Source organism: Meles meles, chromosome 7 (assembly GCF_922984935.1).
Source record: "Meles meles chromosome 7, mMelMel3.1 paternal haplotype, whole genome shotgun sequence".
NCBI classification, from domain to species: domain Eukaryota; kingdom Metazoa; phylum Chordata; class Mammalia; order Carnivora; family Mustelidae; genus Meles; species Meles meles.
The window spans coordinates 63681812-63700751 of NC_060072.1; the positions used below are offsets into that span (position 1 = coordinate 63681812).

General features: G+C 36.3%; 1 protein-coding gene and 1 pseudogene across 1 annotated transcript in view; one reads left to right on the forward strand and one right to left on the reverse strand.

Annotated features, from left to right (window-relative positions):
- Window positions 1–10795: 10795 nt before the first annotated feature.
- SLCO1B3 (solute carrier organic anion transporter family member 1B3) overlaps window positions 10796–18940 on the forward strand; it is a 61917-nt gene continuing 53772 nt past the window's right edge. The window contains exons 1-2 of the mRNA XM_046013630.1: window positions 10796–10828; window positions 16210–16358. Of these exons, the coding sequence (XP_045869586.1) occupies window positions 16275–16358 (84 nt within the window). The 5' untranslated portion in view covers window positions 10796–10828; window positions 16210–16274. The remainder of the gene's footprint in view (window positions 10829–16209; window positions 16359–18940) is intronic.
- LOC123947422 lies at window positions 14528–15371 on the reverse strand (annotated as a pseudogene).

Consider the following 18940-nt stretch of genomic DNA (forward strand, 5'->3'; position numbering starts at 1 on the left):
TCAAATCTGCTGGTGTATGGTTGTTCATAATATGTTCTTATAATTGTTTGTATTTCTTTGGTGTTGGTTGTGATCTCTCCTCTTTCATTGATGATTTTATTTATTTGGGTCCTTTCTATTTTCTTTTTGATAAGTCTGGCCAGGGGCTTATCAATCTCATTAATTCTTTCAAAGAACCAACTCCTAGTTTTGTTGATTTGTTCTTTTGTTTTTTTGGTTTCTATTTCATTGATTTCTGCTCTGATCTTTATTATTTCTCTTCTCCTGCTGGGTTTAGGCATTCTTTGCTGTTCTTTCTCCTGCTCCTTTAGGTATAGGGTTAGGCTGTGTACTTGAGACCTTTCTTGTTCCTTGAGAAAGGCTTGTATTGCTCTATGCTTTCCTCTCTGGACCACCTTTACTATGTCCCAAAGATTCTGAACAGTTGCGTTTTCATTTTCATTTGTTTCTATAATTTTTTTTCAATTCTTCTTTAATTTCCTGGTTGACCCATTCATTCTTTAGTAGGATGCTCTTTAGCCTCCATTATTTGAGTTCTTTCCAACTTTCCTCTTGTGGTTGAGTTCTAGTTTCAAAGCATTGTGGTCTGAAAATATGCAAGGAATGATCCCAATCTTTTGGCACTGGTTGAGACCTGATTTGTGACCCAGGATGTGATCTATTCTGGAGAATGTTCCATGTGCATTAGAGAATAATGTGTATTCTGTTGCTTTGGGATGGGATTTCTGATATCTGTGATGTCCATCTGGTCCAGTGTGTCATTTAAAGCATTTATTTCCTTGTTGATCTTTTACTTAGATGATCTGTCCATTTCAGTGAGGGAGGTTGTTAAAGTCCCCTACTATTATTGTATTATTGTCAATGTGTTTCTTTGATTTTGTTATTAATTGGTTTATATAATTGGCTGCTCCCATGCTAGGGGCATAAATATTCAAAATTTTTAGATCTTCTTGTTGGACAGACCCTTTGAATATGATATAGTGTCCTTCCTCATCTCTTATTATAGTCTTTGACTTAAAATCTAATTTATCTGATAGAACAAATGCCACCCTAGCTTTCTTTTGATGTCCATTAGCATGGTAAATTGTTTTCCATCCCCTCACGTTCCATCTGGAGGTATCTTTGGGTCTAAAATGAGTTTCTTGCAGACAGCATTTCAATGCATCTTGTTTTTTTATCCATTCTAATGCCCTATGTCTTTTGACTGGAGCATTGAGCCCATTTACATTAAGAATAACTATTGAAAGATATGAATTTAGTGCCATTTTACTGCCTATAAGGTGACTGTTACTGTATATTGTCTCTGTTCCTTTCTGGTCTACTACTTTTAGGCTCTCTCTTTGCTTAGAAGACCCCTTTCCATATTTCCTGTAGGGCTGGTTTGGTGTTCGCAAAATCTTTTAATTTTTGTTTGTCCTGGAAGCTTTTTCTCTCTCCTTCTATTTTCAATGACAGCCTCGCTGGATATAGTATTCTTGGCTGCATATTTTTCTTGTTTAGTACTCTAAATATATCATGCCAGTCCTTTCTGGCCTGCCAGGTCTCTGCAGATAGGTCTGCTCCCAATCTAATATTTCTACTATTGTATGTTACAGATCTCTTGTCCAAGCTGCTTTCAGTATTTTCTCTTTGTCACTGAGACTTGCAAGTTTTATTATTAGCTGATGGTGTGTTGACCTATTTTTATTGATTTTGAGGGGCGTCTGTGCCTCCTGGATTTTGATGCTGTTCCCTTCACCAAATTAGGAAAATTCTCTGCTATAATTTGCTCCAATATACCTTCTGCCCCTGTGTCTTTTTCTTCTTCTTCTGGGATCCCAATTATTCTAATATTGTTTCATCTTATGGTATCACTTATCTCTCAAATTCTCCCCTCGTGGTCCAGTAATCGTTTGTCTCTCTGTTTCTCAGCTTCTTTATTCTCCATCATTTGGTCTTCTGTATCACTAATTCTCTCTTCTGCCTCATTTATCCTAGCAGTAAGAGCCTCCAATTTTTATTGCACCTCATTAAAAGCTTTTTTGATTTCAGCTTGGTTATATTTTAGTTCTTTTATTTCTCCAGAAAGGGATTTTATTTCTCTAGAAAGGGATTCTCTAGTATCTTCCATGCTTTTTTTGAGCCTAGCTAGCACCTTGATAATGATCATTCTAAACTCTAGTTCTGACACCTTACTAATATATGTATTGATTAGGTACCTAACTGTTGGTATTGCCTCTTGTTCTTTTTCTTCTGAGCTGAGTTTTTCAGCCTTGTCATTTTAACCAGATAAGGATAGATGAATTATAGAACAAAATAATAAAAGGGTAGCAATGACCCCAGAAAGAAATACAGTAACCAAATTGGAAGAGAACCGAAACCAGGGGAAGAAGAAAGGGGTGGGGGAGTAAAATATATACATACATATATATCCACATATCTATATAAATATAGATATCTGGTGAATAGAACAGAGCCACAAATTTGATTTTGGGTGTATTTTGGTCTGTTAGAAGAAACTGCCTCCCAAAACTTTAAAGAAAGAAAAACTTACATATATACAAAAATGAGGGTAAACATGATGAAGGGATGAAATGTGATTGTAAAGATGAAAATTTAAAAAAAAAAGATTCTAAAAAAGGAATTGATAAGAAGTTGGTTGAAAAGAAAAAAAAAAAAAGTAAAGAATGATCAGGCTGGAGACTAGAACATAGCCATGGTTGAGATTTAGGATATATTTTTATCTGTTAGAAAAAACTGTATCCCCAAATTTTATTTATCTATTTATTTAAAGATTTTATTTATTTATTTGACAGACAGAGATCACAAGTAGGTAGAGAGGCAGGCAGGGGTGGGGGGGAAGCAGGCTCCCTGCTGAGCAGAGAGCCTGATACAGGCTTGATCCCAGGACCCAGAGATCATGACCTGAGCCAAAGGCAGAGGCTTTAACCCACTGAGCCACCCAAGCACCCCATATCCCAAAATTTTAGAGGGAAAAAACCTATATGTATTCCAAATATAAGGTTAAATACAATAAAGGGATAGAATATGATTATAACAATGAAAATTTTAAAAGATTTTTTAAAAAGGTTTTGATAAGATTAAATAGTTTAAAAGGTTAAAAGAGGAAAGAGGAAAATTTTTTAAAAATATAATAAGAAAAAAATAAAATTAAAAAAATTAACTTTGAAAGACTAAAGTATCATAGGAAAAAAGCCATGAATTCTGTGTTGCCTTCCCCTAGCTCTGGAGTTCTGCAGTTCTCATTGATTTGTGAACTTGGTATTGGCTGGATGATCTTGCTGATCTTCTGGGGGAAGGGACTATTGCCCTGATTCTCAAATATCTTTGCCCGAGGTAGAATTGCACTGCCCTTGCCAGGGGCCAGGGTAAGCAGTCTGCTTGGTTTTGGTCTTGGGAGCTTTGTTCTCTGAATGCTTTCCGTAGAGCTTTGGAGGACGGGAATGAAGATGGTGGCCTCCCAGTCTCCGGCCCATAGGAACCCAGAGTTCAGGGCCCTGCTCCTTAGGGCCCCTCAGCGAAAAGCAGTCAGTCCCTCCTGTTCCTCTGACTCTGGCCACACTCCATGCTCACCCGGCCTGTGATTAAGCGTTTCTATCTCCGGTGCACAGCCATGTTTGGAGTCTCCAAACCCAGCAGATTCCTGCAGTGCTCCCCTGCAGCTCCTCCCAAGGGAAGAAGGAGGGGGTCTCCCTGGACCTGCCACTTGTGGAGTCCCTGCTCCATGAACAGTGGCCTGACTGTGCCTTGGATCATGGTTTAAGGTAACCCTGAGCTGATAACTGACACCTTGACTCTGTCTCTGGAACCAGCTTCCCTGTTCCAATACCTGGGAGCTCTGCCGCACTCAGACACCCCTGGTCTTTTGGAGACCCAACAGTTTCTGAGACCACACAGTCCCTGCGAAGGCTCCACCCCACTCCTAGCCTCTGAAGCAACCTCCCTCAGTGGAGCAGACTTCCTAAAGTTCCAATTTTGTGCTCTGCTGCTCCACCGCTTGCCAGGAGCTGGCCCTGCCCCCCACAGTCTATCTTCCCATATATCGCCTCAGATTCACTTATCTGCATATCCTACCTTCCAGAAAATGGAAGGTAGGATTTTTATGTTCATAGAATTGCTGCTCTCCTTCTCTTCCTGCTATCATGATTCTTAATTGTGAAAGGTTGAAACTTTCCCCACTAATATTGGGAATAAGACAAGGCCCTGCTGTCCCCTTTCCTTTTTTGTGATATGATAGTATAAAGAGAACCCTGTAGGTTTTAGTACAATAAGGACAGGGAAAATGAATCCAAATTAGAAAGGAAGAAGTTCAGCTGTCTTTGTTTACATACAACATAGTAATCTACACTAAAATTTCTAAGAAATAGATGGAGCCTGGTGGTTCAGTCAGTTAAGTGTTTGTTTCTTGATTTTGGCTCAGGTCAAGATCTCAGGGTCATGAAATCAAGCCCCTCACTGGGCTCTGCTCTGAGCATGGAGCCTGCTTAACATTCTCTCTTCCTCTGCCCCTGCCTCCTCTCCTCACCTTCTCTCTCTCTCTCTCTCAAAAAAAAAAAAAAAAAAAAAAAAGCTAAGAAATATATTTTTTTAAATCCAGTAAAACTACCAAGTGAGGGTATTAAGATTGCAAGATATAAGTTCAATATGCATACAAAAGTTTTATTTTTACATACTAACATTAAGCAATCAGAAATGGAAATGAAAATAATATAATTTATAATAGTATAAAAATGGGAAATGCTTAATAAATTTGACAAAATATGTGACAGACTTGTCACTGAGAACTCAAAACTGTGCTATGAGACATTAAAGAAAACTTAAGCAAAGGGGAGATATATCATATGTGTGGATTGTATGACTCATTATTGCTAAGATGACAATTCTACCAAAACTGATCTATAGAGTCATTGCAATCCCTACCAAAATTTCAGCAGAGCCTTTTTTTCCGAAATTGACAAGCATATTCAAAAATATATATGGAAGTGTCAAGAACCTAGAATAGCTACAACATTCTTGAAAAAAAGTGCAAAGTAGGAAGACTTATATTATCTGATTTCAAGATTTATTATGAAGTGATAGCAAATAAGATAGTATGGTATTGATAAAAAGACACACCTATTGATCAATAACACAGAATAAACTGTCTAGAAATAGACCCACATATTTATGTTTAACCAATATTTTACAAAGATTCCAGTCTAAGCTAGTAGGGAAATAACAATCTTTTTAAACAAATATTCCTAAATAAATTGGATAATAGTAGGCAAAATAATAAATCTTGACCCTTGTCTCATATCTTATACCAAGAGTAATTCAGTAATATCTAAAAGCACATGAACTCTAGAAAAAGATGAGAAAATCTTATTGACTCTGATTTTGGTAAAGATTTCTCACATAGAACACAAAAAGCACAAAGGTAAAAATTACATAAATAAGACTTCATCAAATTTTAAAGTTCTGACTTGAAAAATCTTTGTAAACATATATCCAACACAGATCTTGTTTGAAGACATCTAAATAACTCTTACAACTCAGTGATAAGAAGACAAACCTTCCAGTAAACATTGAGCAAAATGTTTGAGCAGATATATTACCAAAAAGGGTGGGGAGTAGATAGCAAATAAGGACATGACAAGATACTCAACATCATTAGTCATGAAGTAAATGCAAATTTAAAATCAGAATTATATGCCACTACATATCTACTAGAAGGAATAAAATTAAAACGACTATTCATACCAATTGTTGGTGAAGAGGTTGAGGAACAAAACTCTTATGCACTATTGAAGAGAATGTAAAATGATATAATTATGTTAGAAAACAGTACAGCAATTCCTTAAAAACTTAAATACACACTTCCCTTATGACACAGGCATTCCACTGAGGCATTTTTCAAGGGAATTGAAAGCATATGTTTACACAAAATCTTATAAACAAATGTTCACAACACTTTTATTTGTAATAACCAAAAACTGGAAAAAACAGAAATTCCTATAAACAGTTGAGTAGGTAACGAAATCGTGAAATATTTATTTCTTTAAGATTTTATTTATTCATTTGAGAAAGAGTGAGAATAAGAGAGATCAGAGAGGGATAGGGAAAAGGAGAAGCAGACTCACCAATGAGCAGAGAGCCAGATGCGGGGCTTGATCCCAGGGCCCTGAGATCATAACCCGAGCTGAATGCAGATGCTTAGCCAACTGAGCCACCCAGGCACCCCTGTAATATATTTATATAATGGAATACTAATCAGCATAAAAAAGGAATAAACTATTGATATACATAACAATATGTTGAATTTCACAATAATCTTGAATAAAAGAAGTCAGACAAAAGGTATCATTTGTGTGGGTACTAAAGTTGGCGATGGAGCAAGCTATGCAGATATCTGGAGAAAAATAGGAAGAATGGCAAGTACAAATACTCTGAATATGGGGTCTATATTTTATAGACCTTAAGGCCATTCTTTGGACTTTATGGTGAGTGCTAAAGGAAGTCATTGGGGGATTTGGGCAGAAAAATGTCATGATATGACCTATTTTTACATGATTATTCTAACTTCGTGGTGAAGTTTACACAGGGGAGTGGAGTTGGTAAGTTTAAGGAGATAGCTAAGATACAAATTAGAGAGCGTCACAATAATTCGAGACTGGAGTGGTAGCCATGGTGGTGGTGAGAAACAGATTCTAGGTATATCTTGAAATTAAAGCTTGATATATTTTGAGTAAGAGAGGAGTCAAGAATGATTCCAATATTGTGTGTGGGGGTGTGTGTGTATGGGTGTGTACGTACATGCATGCATGCAAACGCAACTGGAAGGATAGAATTACAATGGACTGAAATATGGAATATCATAGGAGGAGATATTTGGGAAGGGAAGATGAGGGGAAGAGTTTAAAAATTTTAAGTATCAGAAGCCTATTATCTATCTAAAAGGATATGGTGAGCAGGCAATGGAAAAAATGTAACGTCCTGAGGAAAAATTTCAGGAGTAAAGTCTTGACCAAAGGTAAGAATTTTAAAATTATCAATATATAGAGAACATTAAAGATATGAGAATAGATGAGATCATGAAAATACGATGATTGAATCCCGAGGTGGTCATGGAAAAACTGGGAATGACTCATAAAACTGTCATGGAGTAAGTGGGAATTAAATCCTGAAATTCCCATTAAACGACCAAAGATATATAAAATATTTAATAAATAAGGCAGAAATGGAATAACCAATGAGTTAAGAGGAAAACCACAAAGGATAGTGTCCTGAAACCTATTTCCAGGAGAAGGGAATATTCAGCTATGAAAAATGGCTAATAAGTCAAATCAGATAAAGGCCATTACACTACCACATTTCGGTAATTTATGACAGGCGAAAGTAGTTTGAATGGAGTTGGGTGTACTCAAAGAGTATGAGAAAATGAATAGAAAACAATATTATAGATAAGAGTTTTGGGAGTTGTTTTTTTTTAATAGTGTAGAAATAGGACAGTACTTGGAATGTTATCAAAAGAGGGATTTTTGAAGGTGGGAAAGTGAGAACATGCTTATAAGCTGATGGGAACATTTCTTTAGAGAAGGAAAATTGATATCCTTGGGAATACAGGGTGAGAGACAACCTTGTGGACAAATGGAGGATGGTCTAAGCTTCTGCATGAACAGTTCATCAAGGCAAAATATGTGGTCTGATGTTATAGAAAGATAAATGAGATGAAAGGAGATTTTGGAATTTTTATTATTCATTTTTTTGTCAGTGACATAGTCACCAGCTGAAGGTAAAGATAAGAGAGGATATGTTAGAGTTTTGAGGAGAGATATGAAGTTATAAAATAGAAAACAAGGTGACATGAATTAGGAAAATGCAGCATAATACCTACGTAAAATGAAAGGCTCATTTGAGTTTCTTAATCATAAAGTAAACATGTTGAGGGTTTTTCTTCAACCCTATTCAGTAGCACGGATGAATAGACAGGGTTGTGTGAGAGTTGGGCTTCATCAAGGTTGTAGTTTTGTCAAGCAATTAAAACACAAAGTTACTAATAACTTGAAGATATGTGGAAAAAGTGATTACCATGACCACTAAATTTAACCCAGATATGCAGGAAAATGAGGACAGGAAACAAAGAGCAGTGAAATCTGTGGTAGAATCAACCAGTGGATTATATAGATCCTGATTATTACATATATATTACATACATAATATATATTACATACATATTATATATATACAAATATATATATTACAGAGTATATGCTGGAAAGATAGTGTAATTAATTATCTTTGTACTTTATAGATGAGAATATTGATACTTAGAAAATTTAAATAACTTCGAGGTCATACTGTTAACAAGTAGCAGAGACAAACTGGCATTAAAACTTATTGGATTCCAAGGACCATGATATGTCATCAGAACTGTAATGATTATCTTTTAAATAAATATCACAAGATTATTTTAGTCAATTTTTACAATTTTCGTGACCCATGGATGTTGCCATAATATGGATCTTAAAAGAACTGTTGTAATATTTTTCTTCTGACCACCTTATTTCTCCACAAGGTTCACAAAAATAGTCTAATTAGTATATAAATTGTCATGCAGAAGGAAGGAACAGAGAATGCTCTTTGATCTCTGGAAACACTTCCAGATTTCACCAGAAGGCTTTAGTTTAGGGATTAGAAATGTTCTTACTTAATTTGTTCTGTTTTACCTTCATTCTTTTTATATAGCTGTCCAAAATAAAGTTTTGGGAGGAACCTTGGGTGGAATGGAAATTTGAAGAGAAAATCACTAATGTGGGACAACCTAAACTATATTTCCACTCTGAATGATAGAGAAGTCCATAATGTCCTGAAAGTGTTCTCTAGTTCTGCTAAAATGGTTCTCAAAATCTAGTGTTAAATAAAAAATTAACCAAAGTGCTTATTAAAAAAAAAAAACAACCCACATAATTTTTATTCAGGTGGATCAGAACCTCCTGTGGGGAGATTTGAGGAGTGGTGGGAGTGTGTGTGGGGGATGCATGCTGGCCTGCTATAGATTCTGATTCAGCAGAAAACTATCTGGGAGCCCAGGTCTTAATTTTCTTTGCCCTAAGTCTACATTTCCCAGTTCCCCTTCCTTGGGAAATTAGAATTTCCCAACCCCTCTACCTCCGGTTCTTCTCATGATTCTAGTACTTCCAAGAGTAAATAAGGACAGAACTAATATATCAAATAAGTGAGAAATAGAACTTAAATACTTATTGCTACAGTGTACAAACAATTGTCCTCCAGAAGGGATTAAGGTTGGGGCATCTGAGTGGCTCATTCAGTTAAGTGTCAGACTCCTGATTTCAGCTCAGGTCATGATCTTGGGGGTGGAGGGGGGCGGTCATAAGACAGCCCATCCTCAGGCTCTGTGCTCAGCATGAAGCCTACTTAAGACTGTCTCCCTCTCCCCGTCCTCCCCCAACTCATACATGCATGCACTCTCTCTCTTTCTCAAAATAAATAAATAAATAAAACTTTAAAAAGAAGTGATTAAGGGGTAATGTTTTCACATATGCCTCCTCACATTACTGTATATGCATGTGTATATGCATGTGTGTGTGTCTATATAGACACACACACATACAGTGCTATGTAATAGCCAGTATTCATCAATACCATATTAGAATTGCACTAAACTATCAAGTAAAAAGAACATATATTTTTAAAGATTTATTTATTTGACAGAGAGAGCACAAGCAGGGGGAACAGCTGAGGGAGAGGGAGAAGCAGGCTCCTGGCTCAGCCGGGAGCGTAGACTCAGGGATCTGAGCAGAAGGCAGATGCTTGACTGACTGAGACCCCCAGGTGCCTCCCAAAAGAACATATTTTATCTTAAATGCTAAAGGAACCAGTAGACACATTTTAAAAACTGTTTCTGAATTATTTTCTATTTGGAGGAGTTTTAACTATCTTGGATAATCCATTGTAATTTTGAAGAAGAAATTATTATGCAATCAACTCAACCAAATATGTTATTCTCAGAAACAAAGCTTAATAATTAAACTTTTATGTAAAAATAATTTATAAATTCTGAGAAATATAATATAGTGTAAAGTCTGACTTTTTTTTTCTTTTCTGTAATTGAATTGTCTGGCTTAGGCTTTGATTACCAAAGCATTCATTTCAAAGAGGCATCCACTTCAAAGAGAGCTATCTCAAATAAACATACTGCCAGCCACTGACTAGGTGAAGAGCCAGGCCACTGTCCCCAGCACTGAGGCATCTTTGTTTTAGCAATCTTGGTTAACTTCAATAACTGACCATTTGGGTCATTTATGTTTTTCTTTTCCTGAGTTTTATGTTTTCACTCTTACATTTGAAATTTACCAATGAGAGGGAGCTGGCTAGGGCCCTAATCTCAACCCCAATAAAAGCAGAGCCCCAGGCTTTGAACTCTCTCCTTCTACCCATGACCTTGCTCCGTGGCCCCATGTGTGCTGTGTAAATTCCAGGTTCTATAAGAAATAAACCTTTATTTTTTCAAAGATCCCTGATGGTTATTGCTGAGGGGTGTCTTGAAATCATAATGAGAACCACCCAGAGGGGTCCAACTCTAACATTGGTTGTTAATAGACTGAGACTGGCACAAAATATATAACTTTAAAAATACCAGAATCTGGAGCAGACTGCTAGGATAGCTAGTTAATTTGCTTTTATCTGCCTAGGACAATGACCTAGTAAGATGGTTAATCATCATTGAACTGATAAAAAAAAAAAAAAAGCCAGCTAACTATTTAAAGAGAGGCTTTAACAACAGATAAAGGATGGACTTATAGATGCCGCTGTAAGATTCTAAGTCCAGGTAAGAACTTTTGACATTCTGTAATTTCAAGGTTTCTTCTATGTGAGAAACTGCCACAGATTTCAAGGGAAAAATTTTTCAGATGGAAATGATAAGTATTACACATTTTATACTTTCTGTCTTTTGCACACTTATGTTTAAGCCCTTAAAGCTCATTAAGTATTCCTTCTGGAGATAGGTGAATCTCAGGTTTATATGCTCTTAAAGATAAAATACAGAAAATAAGGCATTTGTAATTTAAAAATAAAGTTTGAAACCCTGTTCCTATTACTTTCTAGGTAAGTGGAACTTCAAGTTTAAAAAATGGATCTCTGGTTACCTTCTCAAAATACACCACAAGGCAATTATTTTCACTAACTACATGGAATAATTAGATTTATTCCCTATTTTTTTGATTCCATCTTAACTGGATAGTATGGGGCAGAGTGTTAGTTAGCAAACATCAAGAAACGGGGATGTGTCTCAAAGTCATTTACCCACCTCTACATTCCTGTTTCAACTTGTTTGACTGATTCAAAGTGAGGAAAAATAAGTTTTCTAGATAATTTTGTCTTTGATCGAATGAGAAAAAAAATTGCTCAGCATGGTTTCTGGCAAAAACTAAGAATTTAATAAATATTATTTCCCTTCTCTAATTCAGGAAGGTGGCTACCCTTACAAGACAGTTGTCATTGTCGAAGGAAGGTAGAAAATGGAGAAAGTCTATCCATAAAATGTCAAAAAGTTAGTAAATTTGTTTTTCTTTTTTTTCCTCCTTGGTTCCACGGATGCGTAGTACAAACTGGGTCACGTGGCTTATACTATTTTCCAGTGGCTTTCAAACAGTAAAATCTTGATGCAGGTAAGGAGAGGCTGGTGAGATCCAGCTCTCCTCTCCAGTCCAATCAAACTAAGCAGAACTGGGCTGTTCTGTTGAAGGAAGAATTGCAGTGCTCAGTCTGAATGCCTGTGGTCCTGTTGTATAAACATATCATTTCTCCAAGATTTATTTAAATGTCATTTTTTGGGGACTCTAAGAAAAAAATATGTCCAGAGAAATATAAGTTAAATTCTCCTAGTCAGGCTTAAAATGTCATGATGAAGTAGAAAGTGGGGTTTTAAAGCCAAACCTAAACTGATATTCCAACTTTGTAATTACTCTGGAGTTCCTATTATAATTTAGCTGTTCTCAGAAACGAGGGGGGAAAGTGCCTACATTTCCCACTTTTTGTCAACATATTTTTTTCTCAATTATCTAGGAGAGAGATGTGGAATAGTGACCTGTCTTGGTACGTAGTGGAAATAATAGGGAAAATTAATGACTATGTTACAAGTTATATCCTCTAGTGGAGCAACAGTGTGGAGAGGTTTTTTTTCAGCTGGGAGTAACTGGAGAAATACCTAAGAAGGGTGATTTGGGGCAGAATTACAACCAAGAGATGAGGAAGAACATTACAGTTTAAGAAGGAATATAAAAGGGCAAGATATTCTAGGGACAGGTGATTCCACAAGGCTGAAGGAGCTTATGGGTGTCTTGGGAAATAAGACTAAAAACAAGGGCTGTGTTTATTCGTAAATAACCTCAAATAGGAAATGTGAATTTTATTCTACACACTATAGGAGACCTCTGAAAGATTCTGAAGGTGGATATGATAGTTATAAAACAGGAAGAAGGCTGAAAGGATAATCAGCATTTAATCAGTTGCAGTAAACAGGACTAGACTGGTCAGGTAATGGCCTTCTTGTTCAGTAGCTAAAAAACCCAACCAACCAAACAAATAAAATTAAAGCTAAGGGCATATACACACCATGTCAATCATTCAGAGAGAGATCTGTAGTAATAGAATTAAGTGGTAAAAAATGACTTTCTAACATTTAAATTCTGGGGAAGGATACAGAAGGAGGTATTCATGAAAAAAAACAACAACCATGAAATTTATCAAAGAACTGCTTATGATGTTGGGACCACCCAACTAATAATTTCTTCCTCACTCCATTCAGTAATTGAATAGGTACAGACATGTTTGGAGCACATGCAAAAAAGTGGAATAACTAGGATTTACTTAGTTATGGATTTTTGCATTGATGCATATATTTATATACACAAGTGATAATATCTTTAGATATTTATCATTTCTATATCCTGCATTGTACATTAAATTGGCATTATATATATTCATGGTATTTATATATTTATAATATAGGGACTCAATGAATCCTTATTGAATAAATTAACACATAAAATGTGTATTTGACTCTCATTATTCATGGATTCAGTATTTGTGAAATAAAAATTTATTTTTAACCCCCAAATCAATGCTGCTCTTTTGTGGTCATTCATATGCCTGACAGAGTGACAAAAAATCAGAATTGTTCAACATACACGGTCCCCGCTGAGGTCAGGTAAAATGTGGCTCTGCATCCTTGTTTTATCTTTCATATTGTAAATGAGAATGCTATATCTTTTTCATTTTTGTGCTTTTTTTTTTTTTTTGGATGATTTTGCTGTTTAATCAGCTCCCAAGAGTACTGTAAAGCACTGGTCAGTGTGCGTAAGTGTAAGAAGGCCGTGATGCACATGATGGAAAGAATATATGAGTTCCAGAAGCTTCCTTCAGGCATCAGCTATAGTGCTGTTGGCCATAAATTTACAATTAATGGATCAACAATTTAATTTAATTAGATGCCTTTAAACAGAAGCACACAGAAACAAGGTTGTAAGTTGTTTGGTAAAAATGCTGTGACCAGAGATATACAGGAACCTAACCCTATGGGAAATTGGGTTAGGTTCCCTATAGGGAACAGTGTTCAGGTTTCACTGTTTGCAGCAACTTTATAGAACACGGGTACTACAAATAATAAGAATCAATGTAATTATGTAGCCTTATTAATTATTATCTATCTATGCTTACGTGTGTTTCTATATATAAATATCTTAGATATATAAGTATGTATTATTCAGACATGTATGAGTGTGAATACATTTTCTAAACCTCAATGAAGAACCCACTATTAAAGAGTAAATCTAAGGAACAAATTGTTCATTTTACTAGTCTTTTATATAGAGCTTAATGAAATGAGTCAGTCAGAGAAAGCAAATACCATATGATTTCACTCCTGTGTGGGATTTAGGAAAAAAAACAAACGAGCAAAGGGAAAAAAGAGAGAGAGGTAAACCAAGCAACAGATTCTTCACCAAAGAGAACAAACTGATGATTTATTTGGAGGTGGATGGGGAATGGGTTAAATAGGTGACAGGGATTAAGGAGTGCCCTTGTGATGAGCATTGGGTATTGTATGGAAATGTTAAATCACTTTGTTGTACACCTGATACTAATAGTATACTGTATGTTAACTAACTCTAATTTGAATAAATTTAAAAAATAAAAATTAAAAATTAAATAGAGGCTCAAAAACTTACAAAATTATACCCTCTTGCATTTTGACCTCAAAATTCCACTTATAAGAATTTGTCCTACAGATAATATCATACATATTAAGAAAATGTCCTAATGTGAAATACTTAGATACAACTTAAATGTTTTCCATATGTAACTAGCTAGATATGTTATGGATAATGGGATAATCTACAATCAGAAGAAAACTAAGGAAGTCATTTATTAATATAAAGTATATAAAATAGCATAAAAAGGTTGAGAGCAGCGTTAATGGTATACTGCCATTTGTGTTAAAAAAGGAAACCATTATGTATTTTTTTTTCCCTAGGCAAAGAACTTTATTAATCTTGTTTCAAACTTTATTCCCAGGCTTCTTCAGCTTAATTAGCTGCAAAGAATGAATTGTGTATAAGCAAAAACTGAAAAGAGCTGCAGTGTCCAAGGGCTTGGGCTTAAAAATATTAGAGATCTAGATTTTATCAGATCCATGAACAAAATTTTAAAGAGCAGTCATAATATAAAATAGCAGCTCCCAGTAACTTCTTCAAGTTTTATCTTCTTCAGAAGTTGACTCAATTCAGTTTGCTTCATTCTTGGAAGCTTCATCAAAATTCTCCACAAGATCTGGAACTTCATCATCATCATCCTCTCCGGTAGCAAGTGGTGCTTTTCTATCCACAGATTGTTTGGGCAGAGCTTCAGCCAGTCTTCTTAAACTAGTCAGACTGTCTGCACCAAGTTGGTTTAAGATACTGGGTAGCATTTCTGCCAGTTGCTTTGTCTCAGCATGACCTGTAATGGTGAAAGTGTTCGCTGCCAGCGATGCTTGAACTTTGGGTTGTTAAAGTGGATCACAGTTCCTTGGTTTGTGAACATATTCACTTCTTCAATACCAGAGATATTGTTTATCCCTAACTTCTTTAAGGAGAACTGAAGTTTTTTATCATCTGCTGTAGCTGTTCTATGAACCACCTTCTTCTTTCGGGGAGCAGTTCCTTTCCCACCAATGCGCACTTGTGCTTGCAGTTTGGCGAGTTTCTCCTGGTTCATGATAGTTTCTTTCATCTTGTTGGAGCGGAAATGGGACCGCGCGGGAGACTAGGGTTGGCGCTCAGGGGGTCTCGGGCGGACCAGCTGAGATTAGGTGCACACACGCGGGGACGCAAGATGGCCCCATTATGTATTTAATTAAAAATACATATCATATTTCTAGATCATATTCACTGAAAACTGGTATTAGTCCCCAAAATAAGAAACTAGATACTGGGTGGAAAGGGGCTAGAGGAAGAATCTTTAATATATATCTTTTTGATATTTTATACTTTCAACTACATATATTTTACATATATTCAACTGCATACATTTTCTCTTCAAAAATAAATGAACAAAATTAAAATAAAGTAGGATCGTGATGGTGGTAAGGTCAGACATGGCTAGAGTCTGTCTGAGAGGTACTTAGAGTGTGCTTTGCTTTCTTTATCAAATCCAACCTGCATTTCAAACCTGGTTCTTGAGGTATCTCTTCCTTGAAAACTTCTAGGCTCAGCCACGGTAATTACAGTTCATTACATGATTTTTCTACCCATTTTGACTGTCTACTATGTGCAAGACACTCTTTGGCACTTTATAAAACTATAAAGATGAATTAAACTTATATTTGCCTTCCTAAATTTTATAATGTAGGTAGGTAAAACATATTTAAAATTTTTGTAATTTAAATTTTTTATCTCATCTAGTATGTGACTCTATACTATTTACTTGTTTCAAGTTCTCTTTATAAATCTATCTTCCCAATTAAAATATAATCCCCCTAAAGCTAGCACTCTGTGTGTGTGTTTACCCTCCCTTTGTGTCTACCATTTACCTAGTCTAGTGCTCATGACTTTAAAGACCCTGAATGAGTATTAGTGGGTTTATTGATTGAGGTCAACCTTGCAGCTTTTCTTATTTTTGAATCCTATATTGTTAAAGTGAAATAAGTTCTCCTTTTTCCTCCCTGCATAGGTGATCATTTCAAACCAAGCAGCAAGGACAGTTGGAAACACTCTCATGCTATCAGTAATTCCACGATGGACTCAAATCAACATTTGAAGAAGACAGTGGAAGAAACACCTTCCAAGGAAAGGGAAACTAGATGCTGCAATGGATTCAAGGTAGGAATAATTTCATGCTTCCAAACTAAAATAAGTTGGGGGGGGGTTGTTGTTGTTGTTGTTGTGTTTAAGCCAGTTTTGGAAAAGAACACTGTATTTCAAATTAGAGTTTCCAACTAAAGCATACTTAAAATATTAACAGAATGATCTATATCTTGATTTAAATAAGTCTTTAAATTTGAAAAAGGAATTTCTTCGATGAAAATTCTGACGGCTGGGAGTTTACTAATGTTAAAAAAATTTAGAAATCTTTTGATATCTTCTTTTTGGTTTTTGATGGACCAAAAGATATTTATAAATTTCATTAAAATAAGTCACTGTATAATGAATAGTATATAAAATGAATTCCTGGAACTGACCTATAAAGAGAGCAGATTCATTAGTTTTATGAATCACTTTGTGGTCTTGACCTACTGATTATTTTTTCTTTTGAAGAACAGCATTTTTTATTCTAATAATTTAAATAATAGAGGCTGGTAGAAAAGAGATTTGTAATAACAGTCAAAAAACATGAACCAAATACCTAATTACTGTCTTAGGAAAGCCATTTAATTTTTTCATATGCAAGTTAATAAAAGTAATAATGTTGTGTCTTGATTTTGTCTTATAACTGCAAGACATTAAAGGATATAGACTGTATTAGGATTCTCATTGACAGAAAAAAGTACTCCCTAAGTACAATGTTGAAGAAACCAAGACTCAAGGAAGTTGGGAAGTTTCCCTAATGTCATCCAGCTTGTAATTGAAAACCCTTAAACCCAAGTCAAAACCTTTCAACCCCCATAGGGAAGTTTTGAAGAAATTGAAAAAATAAAAAAACAAAACATGTCTGTCTTTTACCAGTATTTTAAGTGTTTTCCTCAAAGTTGTAGTCTTAGTTGCTGAATAAAGACCACAGGAATCAGACTCAGTTGCAATATTGTTATATAAGGTCCCTTTTTTTTTTAATTTCCATTTTTATTTTTTATTTATTTCTTTTTTATTTATTTTTTCAGCGTAACAGTATTCATTGTTTTTGCACAACACCCAGTGCTCCATGCAAAACGTGCCCTCCCTGTTACCCACCACCTGTTCCCCCAACCTCCCACCCCTGACCCTTCAAAACCCTCAGGTTGTTTTTCAGAGTCCATAGTCTCTTATGGTTCGCCTCCCCTTCCAATTATTTTTTTTTATAAACATATAATGTATTTTTATCCCCAGGGGTACAGGTCTGTGAATCGCCAGGTTTACACACTTCACAGCACTCACGATAGCACATACCCTCCCCAATGTCCATAACCCCCTCCCCCTCTCCAACCCCACCTCCCCCCAGCAACCCCCAGTTTGTTTTGTGAGATTAAGAGTCATTTATGGTTTGTCTCCCTCCCAATCCCATCTTGTTGGCGAGGATGCGGAGAAAGGGGAACCCTCCTACACTGTTGGTGGGAATGCAAGCTGGTGCAACCACTCTGGAAAACAGCATGGAGGTTCCTCAAAATGTTGAAAATAGAACTACCCTATGACCCAGCAATTGCACTACTGGGTATTTACCCTAAAGATACAAACATAGTGATACGAAGGGGCACGTGTACCCGAATGTTTATAGCATCAATGTCTACAATAGCCAAACTATGGAAAGAACCTAGCTGTCCATCAACAGATGAATGGATAAAGAAGATGTGGTATATATACACAATGGAATACTATGCAGCCATCAAAAGAAATAAAATCTTGCCATTTGCGATGACGTGGATGGAACTAGAGGGTATCATGCTTAGTGAAATAAGTCAATCGGAGAAAGACAACTATCATATGATCTCCCTGATATGAGGACATGGAGAAGCAACATGGGGGGTTAGGGGGATAGGAGAAGAATAAATGAAATATAAGGTCCCTTTTAACTTTGTCCTGTTAGGGTACGGAGTCGACCACCCCTCAATGAGACAGAGAACACTCTCGATAATGCAAGTCACACAGCGAGGTTTATTTCCAGCTAGCTGGGGTCCAAGTATCTTGCCCGGCACAGCGGGTTTCAACAAGGACCCCGAGCACTCAAAGCCAAGGGTTTATATAGCATCTTCAAGGCACTTTTTCATAGCTACATACATATCTTGCACCCCACTTTGACAGTTTAACTTTCTTTAGCTTTTTGCCACCCCGGCATCACCCTGGCAGTTAAGTGAGATTTAGGTTTAGAAGAAATTTAACTTTATTTTCCTTTCCCTCCGCCTCAGCCTCATTCAGTTTTATGGTGGGGAGGGCGACCTTAGGCCTCAAGGAACTGAGCTATTTGTCTCTGGAAATTGGACTATTGAGAAGATGGCTTCTTTGTTGTAAATCACTAGGACATTTGTAAACCAAGGGAGACTCCTGTCTTGCAGGATTGGGATCTCTGCAAGTTAACTATTTGTTTTTTATTAACATCTGGTCCCTGTGGCGCCACCACCTAACTGCCCTGGTGGTATATGATTAAGTTGTTTTCCCAGGTTTTAGCTAGTTTCTCTTATCTCAAGTCACGTAAGCAGTGTGGCCAGTTAGGGACGCCCAGGAAAATGGCTTCCCGGCCTTCAAGACGTCTATTCTTATGCTAACCCACTCTTACA